Source organism: Humulus lupulus, chromosome 1 (genome assembly GCF_963169125.1).
Source record: "Humulus lupulus chromosome 1, drHumLupu1.1, whole genome shotgun sequence".
NCBI lineage: Eukaryota > Viridiplantae > Streptophyta > Magnoliopsida > Rosales > Cannabaceae > Humulus > Humulus lupulus.
In genome coordinates this window covers 189,324,442-189,344,039 of record NC_084793.1, presented here as the reverse complement: position 1 = coordinate 189,344,039, position 19,598 = coordinate 189,324,442, and the positions used below count along the sequence as shown (strand labels likewise).

Genomic DNA, 19,598 nt, shown 5'->3' with positions numbered 1-19,598 from the left:
CCCCTATGCTCCTCCTGATCGTACAACCTGTTCCCATACACGTGCTTTGTATTTGAAGGTCTCTCTATTGTATTCAAGATATGCCCTTGCTCCAACCCTTTTTCATTTTGCGAAATATAAATGTGCTTGCAGCTTTGAGTATGCTAAGCAGGGGGATGTCATACCCCGCTGGTGACACCTTCCTTAGAGAGTAAAGAAGGGCCTCATCAACGGGGCCTATGCTCATATCATAGGGGATGCAGGTGTGTGGGCGTAGCCGAGGCGTGCCCTGCGGACGACCTCGTGGGAGTGGCCTCGCGGATGCTGGAGCATGGATGCAGCCGAGACGAGGCCCTGCAGATGGTGGGCGCACTGAGGCGAGGCGAGGCCCTGGGGATTGCCTTGCGAGATGGCCTCGCGGGTGACGGATGCAACTAGCCGAGGCGAGGCCCTGCGGAGGGCCTCGCGTGATGGCCTCGTGGGAGGGGCCTCACGGATGATGGATGCGCCAAGGCGAGGCGAGGCCCTGCTGATGGCCTCGCGGGTGACGGAGGCGCCGAGCCGAGGCGAGGCCCTGCGGATGGCCTCGTGGGTGATGGAGGCGAGGCCCTGCGGATGGCCTCGTGGGTGACGGAGGCGAGGCCCTGTGGATGGCCTCGCGTGATGGCCTCACAGGAGGGGCCTCGCGGATGATAGATACGCCAAGGCGTGGCGAGACCCTTGCCAAGTGTGCCAAGGTGTGGCGAGACAATCATCTCGCGAGAAGGTTGCGGGATATCAGGGGTACGCGAGACCCTGGCCACATGGACGCGAGGCGCCTTGGCTGGTGCAAGGCGACGAGTCCCGCGAGACGTCTGGGATGCCCGTGGGGGTCCGAGGCGAAGTGGTCATTTGGATCAGGATCGATTTGAGCACTAATTTGAGGGTTCAAATGGACTTCAAACATGGTTGCTTTGGACCTTCTAGGGACCTGAGGCATGAGAGGTGGGTTCTTTACCGGTGTTGAATTTTGAGCATTCACACTTGCCCCCCAGTCTAGGAGAGGACCTTTAGGTGCTCTCGTAGACTCTTCTCTTTGATTCTTATAAATAGGCCCCCATGCCAAGCCTATTATTTACAGTTCATCTCCTTAGCTTAGTGGCATTTAGATCCTTGCTCCTTTCAAGAGGTAAGGGGTTCAATCCCCCACAACCTCACTTTTGCTATAGTTTCCTCCCCCTTTTTTTATATATATTTGAGCTAATTTTTTGTATGTTTATATCCCTTCATATATTTGAAGGCTAACACATCTTTTCTGTTTATTTTTGCAGACGCGTATTTTCGACCACTTGCCTCTATTTGACCGTGACGGCGCTTCTGGCCCTCAACCTCCTTTTGACCACGTCAACGCCCCATTTTACTTGTTTGAGGTATATTTTCTTTCTCCCTTATGTTTATTGGGTCCACATTAGCACCACTCGGGATGGGGTACTTTGGCCTGAGCTCGTCGTGAGTTAGCCTTGATGCATTCCCCTTTATTCACACCCCGTAGGGGGTCATTTAGAGCGTTTGTGCCTAGAGGTTTTGAGCCCATTCCTTTGTGTTTTGTAGCAATCCTCTCATTTATACGTGAACCCTTTTTGCTTTCGGGACGAGGTCTCATGGCAAGTGAAGGTCCGTTCGGCATTCCTCCGGGGGTTGAGTTTGTTGACTTGTCTTCAGACTCAGAATCCCTTGAGGAAAACCCTTACCATGACCATGACACCTTAAGGCAGGCCCGTATTCGTCATCTTGAGCACATGGCTGAACTTAGGCGTAAAATTTGAGTGGTAGAGAGCGAAATTGACTCGGTGTTGAGAGGAGACGGAGCACCTTTCCCTCCTGATCTTAGTGACCATGTAGCGAGCCTTAGGGTGACCCTTTTAGATTTGCAAGGGGAGTTGAAGTTTATGGAGGGACATCTTCCGCCTGAGCCTTCTAGCCCATCCTTGCCTGATGACTGTCATGGGGCCACTTCTGCTTCTCTTCAGCCCTTATTTTCGATCTTCCCTAGCTTAGCGCTTCCGCAGCCGGTGCCCCGGTGGAAGACTCTTGCTAGGAAGAGAAAATGGAGGGTCAAGTGTTCTGTCTCTTCCTCACCTTTTTCTTTTGGTTTTGCAGATATGTCGAAGAGAGGACGAAGACAGGTGTCCGTTAATGAATGGGACGATGCCCCCCTATTGGCATCCACCCTGGTGTCCCACGTGTCTGAAAATAAATTGATAGAAATTGTAGAGCACTACCGTGTTCCCCCGGAGTACGCATTATACACCCCTTCGGACAAGTGCCGGGCTAACTGCCTTAATCCTGGCTTCATGGCCCTTAGCGAGCATATCCTGAAGGCAGGTGGTACCATCCTATTACACCCATTCTTCGTTGCGATTCTCAACTATTTTGACCTCGCTCCACTTCAGCTGGCACCCAACAGTTGGTTGACCTTGAGCTGCCTCTTTATCGCGTTTATGGAACTTGTCGAACGTGCTCCTACGGCCCAAGGGTGCACTTCCTGTACAATCTCATGCCCTCTCCCAAATCCAAGGGCTTTTATTTCCTGCAAAAATCAAATAATGAAGTCCCTTTGATAGATGGCACAGTGTCCAACCCGGGGTCCTGGAAGCAGGGCTTTTTTTTTGTGAAAGGCCCTCTTTCTGTTCGTGAGCACTTCCATTATGCTCCCAGTAAGTACCTTGAGCCACCTTTTCTTCTCTCTTTTTTTTTTTTTTTCTGTTGAAACTTATTGTTTTATAACTTATGTTTGTGTCGACAATGGTGTGGATTGTGCAGAGCAGTTCGCCATACCTGTAGTTGTTGGGTTGGAGGCGAACGCCGTGAACGATCTTATCAACGCTGACCCCGCTGTGAAAAAGGCTGCATACCTATTCACTGTGGAAAATCTTAACCTTCACAAGCCGTCCCCGGTTTCAGATCCCAGGTTGCTACGGACTATTCCTGGGTCAAAGAAGATGAAGGCTGCCTCGGCTGAGCCTCGTTCGGGTGAAGGTGAAGCTGAGGGTGTGTCAGAGGGAGTCTCCCTTGGACACGGGCAACCTTACTAGCTATCCTCGTCCCCCGGGGGATGTCCTCCCTTTGTCCCTTTCGACCCTGACATGGCTTCCCAATCCCAAGGTCAACAGGCCATGCCGGGGCATTTTGTTTGCCCCGACCCCGCGGACTTTGACGCTTTTCCTCAGGCTCCCCTTGGCCCCGGTCCATCGGGGGCTTACTTTCCTGATCTTCCTACACCCCCTCCTGATCTACCCGGGGCTCATTTTTTCGATCTTCCCGTGCACCCTCCTGTTTTGGCGAGTGGGTCGTATGTCCTTACCCAACCAGGTACCCTTAGCTCGGAAAGAGTGCCCTGGGTGGGTCGCATGGCGGCCTCTTATGGGCGGCGGTATGTCCAGATCGCCTCAGACCTCCCCAAAGCTTATTGGAGTGGTCTTGGGAGTTTCACCATGTCGGATCTTGGGGAGACTCTTACGCACACTACTGCTTGGGTGAGTTCATGTATCTTGTGTCGACCTTATATTATTTTTTTATTCCCCTTTTTATTTTGTTACTTATCATTGTTGTTGTTATCTTTCTTATGCAGGCCTATACCGTGGCTCAACAGTTTGCCGACTAAGCTCACAACCTTTCCGTGTCGAACACCGAGAGGGACCGTCTTACGGCTCAGGTCCATGAGCTCGAGAGGGAGCTTGCCGAGACCAGGTTTAGGCTAGAAAAGGCCTTGGTAAAAATTTCTGCCTCATCAAAAAGGAAGAAGAAGGCAATTGCCCAGGCCACGATGTTGCAGGAAAGGGTCACTAGCCTAGAGGCCGAACTCCAGGGTGCCAAGGCTACCGCGGTTGCGTCGTAGGAGAAGGTTGCTTCCTTAAAGGCTGAACTTGAGGGTGCTAAGGCTGCTGTAGTTGCGTCGCAGGAGAGGGTCGCTTCCTTAGAGGCGGACAGGGCAGCTATTGAGTATAGGTCCATAGAGTGTGCCCTTTATGGTGTGTGGAGGCAGGATCCAAACTTTGATTTTTCTTCCTTTGGCGAGCACGCCGTTGCCCGAGTGGCTGGGTGGAACGCCCGCGGCAGGAGGCCTTGAGGTCATCATTTCATAATTTCTGTCAGTTAGCCTGTGGGTGTGTGCTCATTTGAGCCTTGTCGTGCTTGTAATAATTTTTTTTAAATCTTGCCATGTTACCAAGACTCTTTTTTAATATATACATATGCAGTTATTCATCTCTTATTCCTCTGTGTTTGAGGTCTTTTCGAGCCCGTATGATGGGGTTTGGTAGGTTCCCCTCTTTTATTTATCAGGCTAGAGGTCCTTTGGAGCCCATGTGAAAAGTTTCAATGGGTCCTTTTTTGATGCCTCTTGATTATTTTTATAAGGATATATTGACCCCTTGGGTTCTAGCTATCCTTTTATATATTCTGCGCGCGCTTATTATTTCTTGCGAGAAGCGTCCTTCTCGTCATTATTCATAGTACTATTTTTGCAAGGGTCTCTTTTAGGACCCTTTTTGGCTAGAAGGCTTGGTGGCCGCTCTAGGCTTATCGGTGAGTGCTCTTTCAGGGGCTTCTCCCTTTGAGAGAGTATCTGCCTTTATTTGGGAGCTTGTTGTTGTTGTTGTTTTATAAGATCTTTTAGCCTACTTGATGTTCGTAAGGGTAGCTAATCCTTGTGAACTTCAGGAGATGCCTTGCAAGGTCTCCTCCCTGTTTGTAAGGGTTCACCATGCATTTTTTTTTGTTGAAGAATTCGTTTAAGGCCCTGATACAAGGGGTCTTTTTGGGTTTTTCCTGATAGAGGGTCCTTTTTAGGATCCTCCTGATACAAGGAGTCCTTTTAAGGATCCTCCTTTTTAGGGGCCCTTTTTAGGATCATCCTGATAGAGGGTCCTTTTTAGGATCCTCCTTTTTAGGAGCCCTTTTTAGGATCCTCCTGATAGAGGGTCCTTTTTAGGATCCTCCTTTTTAGGAGTCCTTTTTAGGATACGAGGAGTCCCTTTAAGGAACTCATTTAAGGCCCTGATATAAGGGGTCCTTTTGGGTTCCTCCTTTTTAGGATCCTCGTGCTTGCTGTATGCTTTGCCCCTACCCCACCAAGTGCTTGGTGAAATTTATTTCAGCAAGCACTTTGGTGGGTGCTAGAAGAAGAATGACACATGAAGTTGCGAACAGTTTCATTCATAGCATGCGGGTTACAATGACATATATGAAAGAGTTACATCTAATTAGGAGGTTACCTAGGTAGCCTCTTTAATTCTTACTTACTAAGTGAACATAATAGGGAACAAACTAAACATAGGTCTTTTTAGCCTCCGGAAACGAAGTCTCACTGGTAGTATTTCTTGAGGCGCTCCGCATTCCATGCTCTAGTTTCTTCCGCGATTCGCGAGTCCTTTTTGTGTGGGTTCGCGCCTTCATGCCCAACCATTGCCATAGGCACCGAAGGTTTGGCGGCCGTGCGGAGGGATGTGTTATAAAATTCCCTCACTTCCTTCTGTTCTCCTTTCATGTTTGCTATTCCTTTGGGAGTTGGGAATTTCATAGCCAAGTGGTACACAGAAGTTATCGCCTTCAATTCTCTCAGGGAGGGTCTCCCTAATACCGCATTGAAGGCTGAGGCGCAATCCACCACGATGAAGTTTGCCATTATGGTGGTTTGCCTGGGTTGTTCCCCCATGGTAAGGGCTAATTCAATTGCACCTAGGGGTTGTATCGAATCCCTTGTGAACCCGTAAAAGGAGGTATTGCAGGGCTTCAGGTGTCGGATGCTCAGTCCCATCTTCTCCAAAGCGGGGCGATGCAGGTTGTCTACTATCCACTAGGACCCAATGCACTCTCATGTTCGCAAGCTGGACAGTTAGCACCAGGGGGTCATTATGAGGGAAATGTACCCCCTGCGCGTCTTCTTCAGTGAAGGTTATCGAGTCATTCTCGCCCTTGAAACTCTTCGGGGGGCGTTGCTCCAAACTTAAGACGCACGGTGGTGGACTTTGTCTGGCCTCCTTGGCATATTTGTCTCGTCCCTTCCTTGAATCGCCTCCGAATCCTGGTCCTCCAAAGATGGTGCTGACCTCTCCCTGTACTTTTGGGGCCACCTCCCGCGCCCGCGGTGGGGACGCTCCTTCTTCTGGCCTCTGGTTCTCCTTGCGCACATATTTGCCCAAATGTCCCCTGTAGATGAGCTCCTCAATTTCCACCTTCAAATGGTTGCATTCCGTAGTGGTGTGGCCGATATCTTTGTGATACTGGCAATACTTGCTGGGATCTCTTTTAGATCGGTCTTTTTTCATTGGAGGGGACCTTTTGAAAGGGACCTGGTTTTCGTTCATAACGAAAATATGCTCTCTCGCATGGGTGAGGTCAGTATAAAAGGTGTAGGGGCCCTGTATGCGCTCATCAGAGTGTTGATGCTTCCGGGGTCGATCATCTCTCGTTCCCTCATAGACCCCCTTCTTCTTTGCACCGCTTTGGCTTTCTCGGATTGAAGGTTTCAGTGGTGACTGGCCTTTTCCGGCTTTGAGGCTTTCGTGACCATCCTCCACGCGAATATATTTTTGTACTCGCTCATAGAAATCATCCAAGTCTGTGACCTCCCTCTTGAGCATGTTATCCCACAACTTGCTTCCCGGGCGCACTCCAGCTGTGATGGCTTTTTTTAGCTCTCTGCAAGTCAAGCTCCCTACTTTAGCTACCTCCATATTGAACCTATGAATGTAGCTCTTCAGACTCTCGTTTTCTCCTTGCTTCACATTGGCGAGGCTGGTGCCTGGCATCGTGTAGTCCCGCACGACATGGTGCTGCTGGAGGAATTCATCAGAAAACTGTTGCCAAGATCTGATGGACCCCGGTCTAAGTCTTTTGAAACATTTGTACGCAAGTCCTTTTAATGTGACAGCGAAGCAATGACATCTGGCCCCGCAACTAATTCCCCTCAGCTTCATCAGGTCGATAAATGCATCTAGATGGTATTTTGGATCTGTGCTTCCTTCATAAGGAGTCATATGGGGTTCCTTGAAGTTGACAGGAAGTCGGATGACCTGGATCTCCTTGATGAAGGGCGACTCATGGTCGAACTCATCCTCAAAGGCTTGACCTCCAGAGGCAGTGACAATTTTTCTCCGTAGGCTTCTCATTTCTGTGTCCAGGTCTTGCCTCCTCTTGTTCAAGGAATCTCTCAGCGTGGATGGGTTAGGATCCCCCTTTCCTTCGCCTCCCCGGGGCGCCGCAGGGGGTGTGGTCCTTTTACCCGCCCTCTTTTTGTTGAGTTCTTCCCGTAGATCTGAGGTGACCTCGACATTGTTATGAGGGGCAGCGTTGGTCTTCGGTTCTGGCCCCTGGGGCTGCTTCGGTAGTCCGGGGTGCTCATGCTGCTTCGTCCAGGGGGTGTTACTAGTGGAGAGTCGGGTCCGTCCATCATCTACTGGGACGGTGGTTTCTACCCCCTCCTGGCCTCTCTCTTTCCGCTTAGGGAGTGTCACGTGTGATCTCCCTTGCAACAGGCCATTTAGCACCTCTTGCATGTTCTCCAGGGTGGTTTCTAGCCTCTGATTCTTGCGGTGAAGTTCTCGTATCTCATCTTCGTAGAATTGAGACTTAGAACTCGAGCTCACGGAGTGGACCCGAGGGTGCTTGTCAGCCCGGCGCTTCGATGGGCCTGGATCCTGCCGACCGGGGTTTGGCACTTGCGGCGGCCTTGGAGGCAGGAACTCATCGGTGCCCCTTGCTGGGGCAGCCGCCGACCTTGGGCGATCCTCCTCAGGTGGGACTGTCGGGGACGAGGCCTCCCTTTCGTCTCTGGGCACCTCAGGCTCCCTTAGGGCCTCCATGTTTGCAGGTGGAGGAGGATCCCTCATGGAGGCTTTTAGCTGATCTCCGTCAAGATGGACTTCCACCTCGCACAACTCTCTCAACCATTTCGAACGTCACGACATTTTTTCTTATCGGAATCGACGGAAGAACAGTGACTCGCAATCTATCCTTCCCACAGACGGCGCCAAACTATTGACGGTGAGAACTCGTCAACCAAATTAAGTTAAAAAATAAGAAATGTAGAGATTATCAAAAGAAAAACTTCAAAGATCTAATTGGAAACTCAAAGAACACTTGCAGAAGAAAAATGGTGAACTGAATTTGTATTCCTTATGGTGTAGTGCTACAGTGTTTTTTCCAACCCCCTTCCATGTGGAAGTGGAGTTCCTTTTATAGTGGGCTCTAATGGTCCTTGATACAATGTGGTCCAAGGGACCAGATAGTACGCAAGTACGGTGTCAGGAGAGTGGTATCAGGTATAGTGGTGTTGGCTCCAGTACATGATCAGGGTTGGTGGGAGCACCTCCACTTTAGTACTTGATTGTGCCTCCACTACTCGCCCAGTACGAGTGTCAGGAGAAGTGGCACCAGATGTAGTGGTGCAGGTGGTTGTGGTGCCGACCCTGACACATGGTCGACGACGTACAGGTAGTGCCTTTGCCATTGGTACTAACTTGTACCACCAATACCTATCTAGTACGGACCCCAGAATCACGCCCCTATGCTCCTCCTGGTCGTACAACCCGTTCCCATACACGTGCTTTGTATTTGAAGGTCTCTCTCATGTATTCAAGATATGCCCTTGCTCCAACCTCTTTTCATTTTGTGAAATATAAGTGTACTTGCAGCTTTGAGTATGCTAAGTAGGGGGATGTCATACCCCGCTGGTGACACCTTCCTTAGAGAGTAAAGAAGGGCCTCATCAGCGGGGCCTATGCTCATATCATAGGGGATGCAGGTGTGTGGGCGTAGCCGAGGCGTGCCCTGCGGACGGCCTCATGGGAGTGGCCTCGTAGATGCTGGAGCATGGATGCAGCCAAGACGAGGCCCTACGGATGGTGGGCGTGCTGAGGCGAGGCGAGGCCCTGGGGATTGCCTCGCGAGATGGCCTCGCGGGAGAGGCCTCACGGGTGACGGATGCACCGAGCCGAGCCGAGCCGAGCCGAGGCCCTGCGGATGGCCTCGCGGGAGGGGCCTCACGGATGACGGATGCGCCAAGGTGAGACGAGGCCCTGCGAATGGCCTCGCGGGTGACAGAGGCGCCGAGGTGAGGCGAGGCCCTGCGGATGGCCTCGCGTGATGGCCTCGTGTGATGGCCTCGCGGGAGAGGCCTCGCGGATGACGGATGCGCCAAGGCGTGGCGAGACCCTTGCCAGGTGCGCTGAGGTGTGGCGAGACAATCGTCTCGCGAGATGGTTGCGGGATATCAGGGGTGATTGAGACCTTCACGCACCTGCGAGGCCACATGGGCGCGAGGCGCCTTGGCTGGTGCAAGGCAACGAGTCCCATGAGACGTCTGGGATGCCCGTGGGGGTCCGAGGCAAAGTGGTCATTTGGAGCAGGGTCGATTTGAGCACTAATTTGAGGGTTCACATGGACTTCAAACATGGTTTCTTTGGACCCTCCAGGGACCTGAGGCATGAGAGGTGGATTCTTTACCGGTGTTGAAGTTTGAGCATCCACAACAAGTGGCAGGGCATGGTCAATAAATGACACATTAATAGTCAATAAATGGGTTATTTGAAGAGGTGTGCTTTGCCTATGCCGACTAGTGTGCTTGTCTATGCCGACTGGTGTGCTTGTCTATGCCGACCAGTGGTGTGTTTGTCCATGCCGACCTGTGCTTGCCCATGCCGACCAGTAGTGTGGTTTGGCAAACTGGTGAGTTGTCTTGGTAGACCAGTCACTTCGGGGATGGATTTGGTTGGTTGACGGATCAGAATCTTATAAGTTACCGTCTAGTGACTCTTCAGTAAAGCCTTAGTAACAACTTCAACCCGAATCATTTGCAACTGCTGTGGGAATATCTTAGATATACCAGAATAATACCTATATTGTTGTAATTTGAATTTATTTATATTTTATTAATTAAAGTTGATTGAAACAACCAACCCGTCAAACAGGATATTTCTGATGGACGATCCATGAGCCTATAAATAAATAGCTCATGGCATCATTTAGGGGGATCGAATTCTGGGAGATTAAAGAGCATTCTCTACTTTGGAGATTTGGGGACCGTCATTTGGGGCATTCTGGGAGTATGTAATGAGAGTTTAGAGAGAGAAACACTGTATCTTTTTACCTACACTTGAGAAACTCAGTTGACTCAGGTTCATCTGATCTTAAGTGTAGGCTAAATATATCACAACTCCAGTGGATTAAGCTATTACCAAAGACTTGCGACTGGGTGTTATTTACTTTCTATTCAAGGTTCTTGTCGTTTTTGTGTCTACTCGCAGTTAGCCAAAATTGTGGTCAATAGAATTAAAAATAAGATATGGTCCAAACTGGTAAAATGCATTTTTATATTTGTAAAAAATTTAAAGTATGCAAAAAATAAACATTGATGATTTATTATAGGGAAATTCTCAAGTATTCCTCCTTAAAAGATGATGGATTGCTAGTGTATCCCTTTATGTTTTTGGTACATGGATCATTAGACATATGACTGTGTACATTGTAGTTACAACATGCATCCCACTAATTTTCGAGAAATTCCGAATAATTTAAGATGTCGAAAATAGGATTAAAACAATTTTATTGCATGCTTGAATATTTTTTCATACGTGCATGCACTATAATATTTGAACCATGATTTCGACACTGTAAATTTTCAGAATTTCCCAAAATTGGATGGATGTCTGCTGTAATTACAATATGCACCATTATATAAAAACATCGAGGTTGTGTTTGTTGCACGGGTGATAGAGCAAGACTAGTATTAGTAGTCCAAATCTTTTGTTTGGGCAAGCTATTGGAATGAACAAATTGTCCACGTTTGATATCTTGTCTAGTTGAAAAGGTGGGGTCTCTTAGTCCAACCAAAATATACACTTACATAAATAATATAATACTAGAATATATTATTATATTATATGTAATACATTATATATAATATAATATAATATAATATAATAATTATATTATATATTACATAAAATAATATTTTATATAGAATAAATAACATTTTTGCCCCCAAACTATTACCACTGTCTGATTGTACCCCCCAAATTATTCACGTTGTTAAAAATTTCCCTCAAACTATTCCCGTTACTGAGTTGTGAGACTTCTGTTACTTTTTATTCAACATGGCTAACAGAGTGTTGATTTGGCACTTTAGGTACTGACGTGGCATTACCACGTCACTGACACTTGTATAATTAAAAATCAATTTTCTTAGATATACAGAACACAAGCCAAAGTACTAAATTGTGAAAACAACATATAAACAAATTGTAGAAATTCAAAACAAAAATCCACATTGTCCGTCAATCTATAGAACACAAGCAAATAACTTACATCCAAGCAAACTCAATAATATATTCTTCATCTTCAAGCTCACATTCAAACAAAAAACTCAAATCTAAACTCGAATTCAAGTAAACACAAGAAGCTTGCGACTGGGTGCGGTGGGTGACTGAGTGCTTATGACTAGGTTCGTAAAGGCTTGCGACTAGGTGCGATGCTTTGCATCTGGGTTCGCAGAGGCTTGCGACTGGGTGCTTCACATATGGGTTCATAAAGGCTTTCGACTGAGTTCTTATAGTTGGGCTCGATGATCCATGCGCCTCCAATCACGTGGGTGCCTCGACCGGGCTCACGCACCTGCGTGAGAGGTTGGGGATGAAGTCGTAGATGGATCTTGGGGTCTCTGAGTTCATGGAGATAGGTTCAAGAGGAGGCGCGAGTTTGGGGAAGGCAATGATTTCTAGGGTGGGCTCTCACGGAGCTTGGGTTCGTGGGAGATAGGCGAGGGGTCCTGGGTACGCTAGGCTTGGAGCTCTGGTGGTGATGACGATGAAGAATGGTGGTCGGAGGTGGGTATGGCGACTGCTAGGGTTCCAAGGGAGAAAAGAAGATGAGGTAAATAAAAGATGGGAGAGAGAGAAAGGGGGGGTATCAGGCTGGGTAATGTTTTTTATTTTTTTAAGTGCTAATTTCCAATCTTTTTATTCTTTAAATTAATTTTAATTTTTATCTAATTATTTTAATATTATTAATTTTTAAATAAAATATACAACTCTGTAACAGGAATAGTTTGAGGAATTTTTTTAATAACGTGAACAATTCGGGAGCATAATCAGACAATGGTAATAGTTTGGGGGGCAAAATGCTATTTATTCTTTTATATATTAAAAATATTTCTTTATTCTTTTTTAATTTATATATCCCACCGTATATATAATATTATAATATATTATATGAAATAATATTTTATGCAATAAAAATATTGTTTTTATTATTTTTAAAAAATAATTTATAAAATTTAATATTACTTGTTTAAATAAATAATTAAATCAATTTATTAATTATTATTTCAAAATATCAATACTTTTATTATTTTAATTTTATAATTCAAATTTATTATTTATTTAAAAAAATAGTCTAATTAGATTTAACATAATCCTATTTACTCCAGTCTATTCCAATACGGTCTATTCCTTTCCAATCTAGTTTTGTCTAATGCGTGTCAAATGGGTCCCGAGATTATAACTATCTAAGTACCGAAAATAAGAAAAGGGGCTGGTAGTCCCTTTTTTAGGAGGTAGTCTCTTTTTTAGGGCCTACTTGAGAATTACCTTTTATTATATATATATATATTAATATATATATATTTTGATATTAGGAGTTGATTCAAATTTGAGACCTCCTTTATGTGTGTGAGGAAAAATATAGTACCAATAAGTTATATTTATGACCACAAATTTTATTTTATACCTATTATTTAGTTTATTTATTAAAGGTATGTATGAAAAAATATAACCTTATTGTTAAATAGTTATTAAAGATATTTATAGAAATTTATAACCAAGATATATGTGTGAGAGAAAGTAGTAAAAAAGATGATTGGGAAATTTTTTGGTAGTCCCTTAAAAGGAGATTATTGGTGTACCCATTCGGTATGTGTTTTCAGTACATAAATAGTTTGAATCCAAATTTTTTTTATATGAACCTGTATATTATAGGTGGAGACATTCCGTTCCACATTATCATTTCGGTAATAGATAATGTATTGTCTTGTAAAAAACAATGCACTAGGTACTAAAAATACGAAAGGGAACAATTACCAATATTATTTATATATTACGAAGAGACTTAAAAAAAAAAACTATTTTTCCAAACGACCAATATAAATATCATTAGTTGCCACTGACCACTCCTTCCAAATAAACAAATAGCACAAACTTCCTCTCCCTAATCTCAAATTTTCCTTCATTTTACTGATCACTTCTCAAATTTTTCTTCATGAGGATTACATCGAAGCTGCGAGATGCTTTGAGTTTCGCTTCTGGGCCGGAGTTTTGGATAATGGCAGTGTTTTGGACATGGTTTCTGCTGGTGTCTTACCTTAAGTCGCTTCTCCTTCCAAATTCTAGGCGGTATACCCGTTCGTCTCCTCAGACTGCTTCTTCTTCTCCTCCTTTCAGACCCCTTTGCATCGTCACCGGCGTAAGCCTTAAATGCCTTCCATTTGAACTTAGTTTTTATTTGTTTTATATGGTCTAGCTAACTTCTGAGTTGATCTTTGATGATTTTAGGCTACGTCTGGTTTGGGAGCTTCTGCTGCTCTTGCTCTTTCCAAGGAAGGCTTCTTTGTCGTTCTTGGTAAATCTTCTTCTTTTTCTTGTCGTTCTGTATAATGACATGTAGCTAATACTGAAATCAAATGTCGTTTTTGGAGCTTGTGAATGCTATAATTCTTTGTTAGGAATGTTATCCCCCCATGACCCATAGCAACGTAAAACACAGACTTTCTATAGCTTTTCTCTTCATGTCTAAAAATGGTAAAGAGTTTGTTTTTGCCCAACTTACATGATTTGTTACTCAGGTTTTATAACTTGCATAGTTTGTTATTCTATTATCACCCTCAAAATCAAATGAGAAGTATTTTCATATCTGAAAGTCATGTAATGTATGCAGTTGGACGGTCGTCCCAGTTATTAGCAGAGGTATTGTCTCCGTTCTAAATTTCGTATGCACATGTGCCCTTATACTTTATGTGTTTCTTTATGTATGTTCTTGTTGGTTATGTGACAGACTATGAGAGAAATTAAAGCTAGGAACAACCATGCCCATCTCAATTCTTTTCAAGTTGATCTGTCATCCTTCCTGTCAATTTTGAAGTTCAAAGCTTCCCTTGAGCAGTGGCTTTTGAATTCAGATATGCATTCTTCGGTCCAATTATTGGTAAACAACGCTGGGATACTGGCTACATCGCATAGACTCACTGTCGAAGGCTATGATGAGTAATGTCTTTTATAGTTGATTTAATAGTCCATACAGAAGCCAATTACCTGGTTTTGATACAATATTTGCATTTTATAGACACGTGCTATTGTCTAACCAATAATAGAAGTTTCAGGTTGCTGTTCTGTTCTATAGTTTGATATGACTTACACAAATTGAAACTACAGCCTTTCCACGTTGTTTGGCTTTAGTATGTATAGAGGCTTTTAGTTCTTCGCAGTTTGTATTATCCTATCATGACAGTTGAAATCAACAGCATAATTGTTTCATTCTAATATTACATCTGTGTTCTTACTCACTTAAGATCTAGATTACTTGTGTAAAAGTTTTAATGTAATTTCCAGAATAATGGCTACAAATTACATTGGATCATTCTGTCTGACAAAGCTGTTACTGCCTCTCCTCAAAAATAGTCCTATACCTTCGCGAGTAGTGAATGTTACATCCTTTACACATCGAAATGGTAAGCATATATCAGATGTCTATGCGTACAAACTTTGTTTGCCATTGATTGCTAAGATAAATCAGTATTTCTATAGTGTGGCTTCGATGAACCCTGAAAGTATACTGTTGCATATTTAACTTGCTCAACCCTTGCTTTTAGTCCGTGATGTGAATAGATAAAAAAATCTTCTATTCTAATCTGACAAAGGCAATTACCCAATTAGGTGATGTGAGGAGAAAAGTAAAAATGTGGCTATTTTTGCGTAGGAGACAAGAATTATGTCATGACAAGAACAAATCAAAAGCACAAAGAAGAATACTACAAGTATCTCACCACCTCCAAAAAAAAAAGCAGAAGAAACCAACTGAAAACAAGTCATGCAACATAGTTTCAAATATGAAGATCATGAAAGAAGGAAAACCCTTGAATTCCTTAGCCAAGGATGACCAAAATCAGAGTGTCTCCTAGATAAAGGAAACACCTGGAATGTTATCATTAAAATCCTAGATGTTCATTCCAACCACAGAGCCCAGGAAAGAGTATCATAGCACATTATGTGCTGTGTGGTGAAACTTTCATCAATGTTGTGCATCTAACCAGCAAATAGTTATGGAAAACAAAACAAAGTAATAACTGAATTGTGCTCATAAATCTCAGCAAGGTAAATATTCCAAAACTAGTGCCAAGGAAAGGAATAAGGTTTACAATTTTAGAGACTTGATAGAGATTCTATGCGGCTGACATTGTAACAGCTTTTATGGGATCATGATTAGGAATTATGCAATTTATGTTAGGTATAAAATGTTTATTTTTTTCTGTTCTGCATTCTGCTTTTGTTGGATCTATTTGTCCCTCACTCCCTTTATGAAGTTGAATGTGAAATTAACATTGCTATGGTTTCTTTCTTTCTTTCTTTGAAGTATCTAGTGTGCAAGTTAACAAGGATGTTGTTGCTGGGAAGTGCTTCTCAGGATTAAAACAATATCCATGCGCTCGAGTTTATGAGTTTTCTAAATGTACGTTGTGGCTCTTACTTAAGATAGTAGATGTTATTTTTACCTCTAAAGTTTAACAATCAGTTTCTATCGTCCGTTGCAGTATGTCTACTGCTATTTTCTTATGAGCTTCATCGACAACTTGCCTCAAGGGATGAATCTTGTCAAATTTCTGTCCTGTATGTACTCGCAAATTGCCTAGCAGTTTATGAAACAGATTGTTCCTTTACTAATGCACAAGTCTACCTGTTAAATGTATTACTAATCCTACATTTTTCCAATTTGAATATCTAGCAGTCAATGTTTATCTTCTTTTTTTCACACATTATATTACTACTTCTGGATGGAATTTGTCTATCACCGTCGTACCATAAACAGATATTCCTCAGTATCATTGATAGCTAATGGTTCTCTTTCTCCCTGATTATTTGTCTTTCTGAATCTATTTTATTATCATTTGAAAGTGCGGCAGATCCTGGAGCCGTGAAAACCAACCTAATGCGTGAAGTTCCTTCCTGTATTTCCCATGTAGCATTTGTTGTCTTGAATCTTCTGGGACTTCTGCAGTCACCTGAGAATGGGATCAGTTCTATTCTTGATGCAGCCCTTGCTCCACCAGTAAGTTTCTCTTTCTAGTAGTTTTTCGTGATGTTGGTATGGATGTCATCTCTGACCAAGTAAGCTGATTGTAGATTAATTGAACAATAATTTCAACTCTACCATTTTCAACTTTGCAGTGCAAAGATGTTTCTCAACAATCTAATTTTTAATACTAATTAGCATGCCACGTGATGCAATAATCTTGACAAAATTAGATGATATTGATAGAAATGCAACAATATGTCAATCTCCCTATTATTATTGTTTAGTAGTTTCCTGGAGTTCCTTATTTATAGATTTTGGTCATTTGTCCTCCAAAACACTCGTGCTGCACATCTTTAGCTAAATTGACCCAGTAATTTTTTTGGCTCCAGTTATTAATTTTTTTGCTAACTGTAAGCATTGACATATACTTGCTTTCTGGATTTGGTTCGACCACATAATCTATTGAAGAAAAAAATAGCTTCAGCAGTATCCTCAGACATGCTAATAAATTCTACTTTTTCCTGAGATTGAGCACATATTATTCTTGTGCCAAATCTGACAAGAAACATTATCTTCCAGTCCTTTTATTATTGGATTTGAGCATAAATCTATTCATTTGAAGTCTTGGTAACTGAGCTGGATTGTTTTGTTGGTTTCAGGAAATATCTGGAGTCTACTTCTTTGGTGGAAAGGGTAGGACTATTAAGTCTTCTAAGCTTTCATATAATGATAGACTTGCGCATGAACTTTGGACTACTTCTTCTGATCTGTTTTTGCAGTCACAGCTAGCTACGAAGGAAACTTTCACTTAATTATCAGATGTAAAGGATGAAGGATTTGCTTTATAAACATAAGCTAATGATAGAAGTATTCTTGTAAGACATAAGCTTATGAACTCTTCCAGAAAAAATAAATATTTTTATATATCTCAAAATATTTGAACTGCTTTTGGTTAATTTCAATCTGTATTGGTATGAATCCAGTTCTTCCTGATTTTCTTAATTATTCCATGCCAGTCTCATATATTAATGGTTCCGTGGTACTCTTATATTCTATCATGTTTTACTAATTTTCCATATGAATCTGAGCATCTGTTTGGATAGAATTTATACTTTAAAGATTCATTATACTTTCCTTTGATTCTTGATGACACAGGTTGTATATGATGGCAGGCAATAACTTTGTATCCACAAACATGAACTAAAACTTCGATTTGCAAGATTACATGAACTAAAACTGAAACCATAGCTTTATTTTGAGTGACATTGAAAATTTCGTTGTTTTAAAATGAAATTAGTGAGAGCATAGCAATGGAGGATATTGTTTAATGAAATGATGGTTTTGGAGGAAGTTCTTGAACCACAAGGCAGAGTCTTTCAAGTGTCTTTGCAACTTGTTTTTGTAATCAACATATGTAATCCCAAATCGAACATTATAGCCTGATCCCCATTCGAAGTTATCTAGAAATGACCATACATAGTAACCTCTTACATCCGCCCCACCCCTGCAATTTTTTTTTTCATGTTAATATATGTTATATATAAAATAACTATTTATACTATAATTTGTTTTTTTAAATGAACTCGATAGTGGAGATTTTAATGAGCAAAATCATACCCTATATATATATTTACTTAACCAAAAAGCTACACAACTGGGAAAATCAGCCAAAATAATTTGAATTATTGCCATGTTTTATATTGCCCAAAACAATCCATTACAAGTAGGAAAAATATCATTTTATTACTTTATTGTTTATCCTAGAACTAACTTAGTATTGTACATTATTGTTTGTTAAATATTATTTTAATACTTGGTATATTGTCAATCAATTTAAAATAGTACATTTTCACTAATTTTGGTAAATATATTTTATTAATAAAAAGTTGTAAATATAGTTTAAATCTAAAAATAATTTAAAACACATAAATTTTTGTCAAATTTTTTTTTTGACATAAATGAGTGTAAAGATAAAATTTTGTATTGATTGTCAGTATACAAAGTCTAGTATTTAGTATATAACAATGCACTAAGTTGTTTTTAAGACAAACAACATGGTACTAAAATGATATAATCTCGTAACTACAAGAAAATTTTCTTTTCTTAGGCTCGTTACACAAAATTTTTACTTTTGCTTCTGACTAAAAACATAAAATAAGTATAAGATTTCGCTTTTTTTTTTTTTATATGGATAGTTACTATATAAAAATATCTTTTATTGAAAAGTTATTTCAACAAAGTGTGTAGATATCATTAAAAAAAGATCTTTCATGAATAAATTAGAAATTACGAAAATTATTCAAATTTTAAAAATAACTTCTCAAAATACTCCTAGATTCTCCAAAAATAATGGTTATAACTTATTGTCCATATTTTGTATATATAAAGTGCATTTGTAACCTTACTCGTTGTAGACACGTATATGTATGTAAATATTAAATAGTACTAATAATAAAGTGGTATGAAAATATTTACTTGATGGCTTTTGAAAGGTATAATAGATGGTGATTATGGTAGTTTGTTCTGAGACTGTCATTCAAGGCATCTTTTAGTATTGCGCTGGCATTGTTGTCAACAACTCCTGAAAGAACAAAGAACACAAAAAGATCATTATCATTATGGTGTGCATGAGATCAAATTTAGCTCCATCAATTAACCAAAAAACGTATGAGAATAAAAATTAGTCTTTAGTACCATTCTCAGTGATGTAAATAGGTGGATTGTTGTACTTCCTTGCTATGTATAGTACCAATTCTTCGATACCCTTCGGGTAAATATATAGCCAATACAGTGAAGTCTAATAATATAAGAATAAAAAAACTAACAATCAGCCTACTAGAAAATATTGAAATGATATTATAAACTAGGGGTAATTTTTTTTTTTTTTGTTGTTGAAAGAAAGCTACAATTTACTTTATTTTGTTTAAATTTTATTTGCATATCTTTTCATACTTTTTATATTAAAATTTATATGATATATGATTTTTTTTAATTTTAAATTAAATATTTTGTATTATATTAAAAAGTACCTATAAATTTTAATTAAATAAATATTCAATATATATAAAATTATATATATATTTAATTTATTAAACAGAATGTAATATTATGAAATTATAAACTTAATATTTTGAGTTAATTATATTTTAATTATTTATCTCAAGACATTTCAAATCTAATAAAAAATTATATATAAATATATAATTAATAATATAAATAATGAAATAAATAATTTAATTTAGATATTTTAAGCAAAGTAACTTTTTAAACTAATAAATTAATTTTAGTAACAATGTTAG

General features: G+C 41.3%; 1 protein-coding gene across 1 annotated transcript; it reads left to right on the top strand.

Moving 5' to 3' along the window:
* Positions 1–13,157: 13,157 nt before the first annotated feature.
* Positions 13,158–17,255, top strand: LOC133801576 (uncharacterized). Its single transcript, XM_062239822.1, has 9 exons — positions 13,158–13,476; positions 13,566–13,632; positions 13,948–13,976; positions 14,065–14,273; positions 14,619–14,737; positions 15,640–15,735; positions 15,818–15,893; positions 16,179–16,332; positions 16,959–17,255. Exons 1-9 carry the CDS (start codon positions 13,273–13,275, stop codon positions 17,109–17,111), a joined length of 1,107 nt encoding a protein of 368 aa, XP_062095806.1. The 5' UTR covers positions 13,158–13,272; the 3' UTR covers positions 17,112–17,255.
* Positions 17,256–19,598: the final 2,343 nt, after the last annotated feature.

Bases quoted from the DNA above. Each gene is read 5' to 3' on its own strand.
- LOC133801576 (XM_062239822.1), top strand. From the start codon at position 13,273: ATGAGGATTACATCGAAGCTGCGAGATGCTTTGAGTTTCGCTTCTGGG. The intron at 13,477-13,565 runs GTAAGCCTTAAA...TGATGATTTTAG, and splicing joins CCCTTTGCATCGTCACCGGC to GCTACGTCTGGTTTGGGAGC. The intron at 15,736-15,817 runs GTACGTTGTGGC...CGTCCGTTGCAG, and splicing joins AGTTTATGAGTTTTCTAAAT to TATGTCTACTGCTATTTTCT.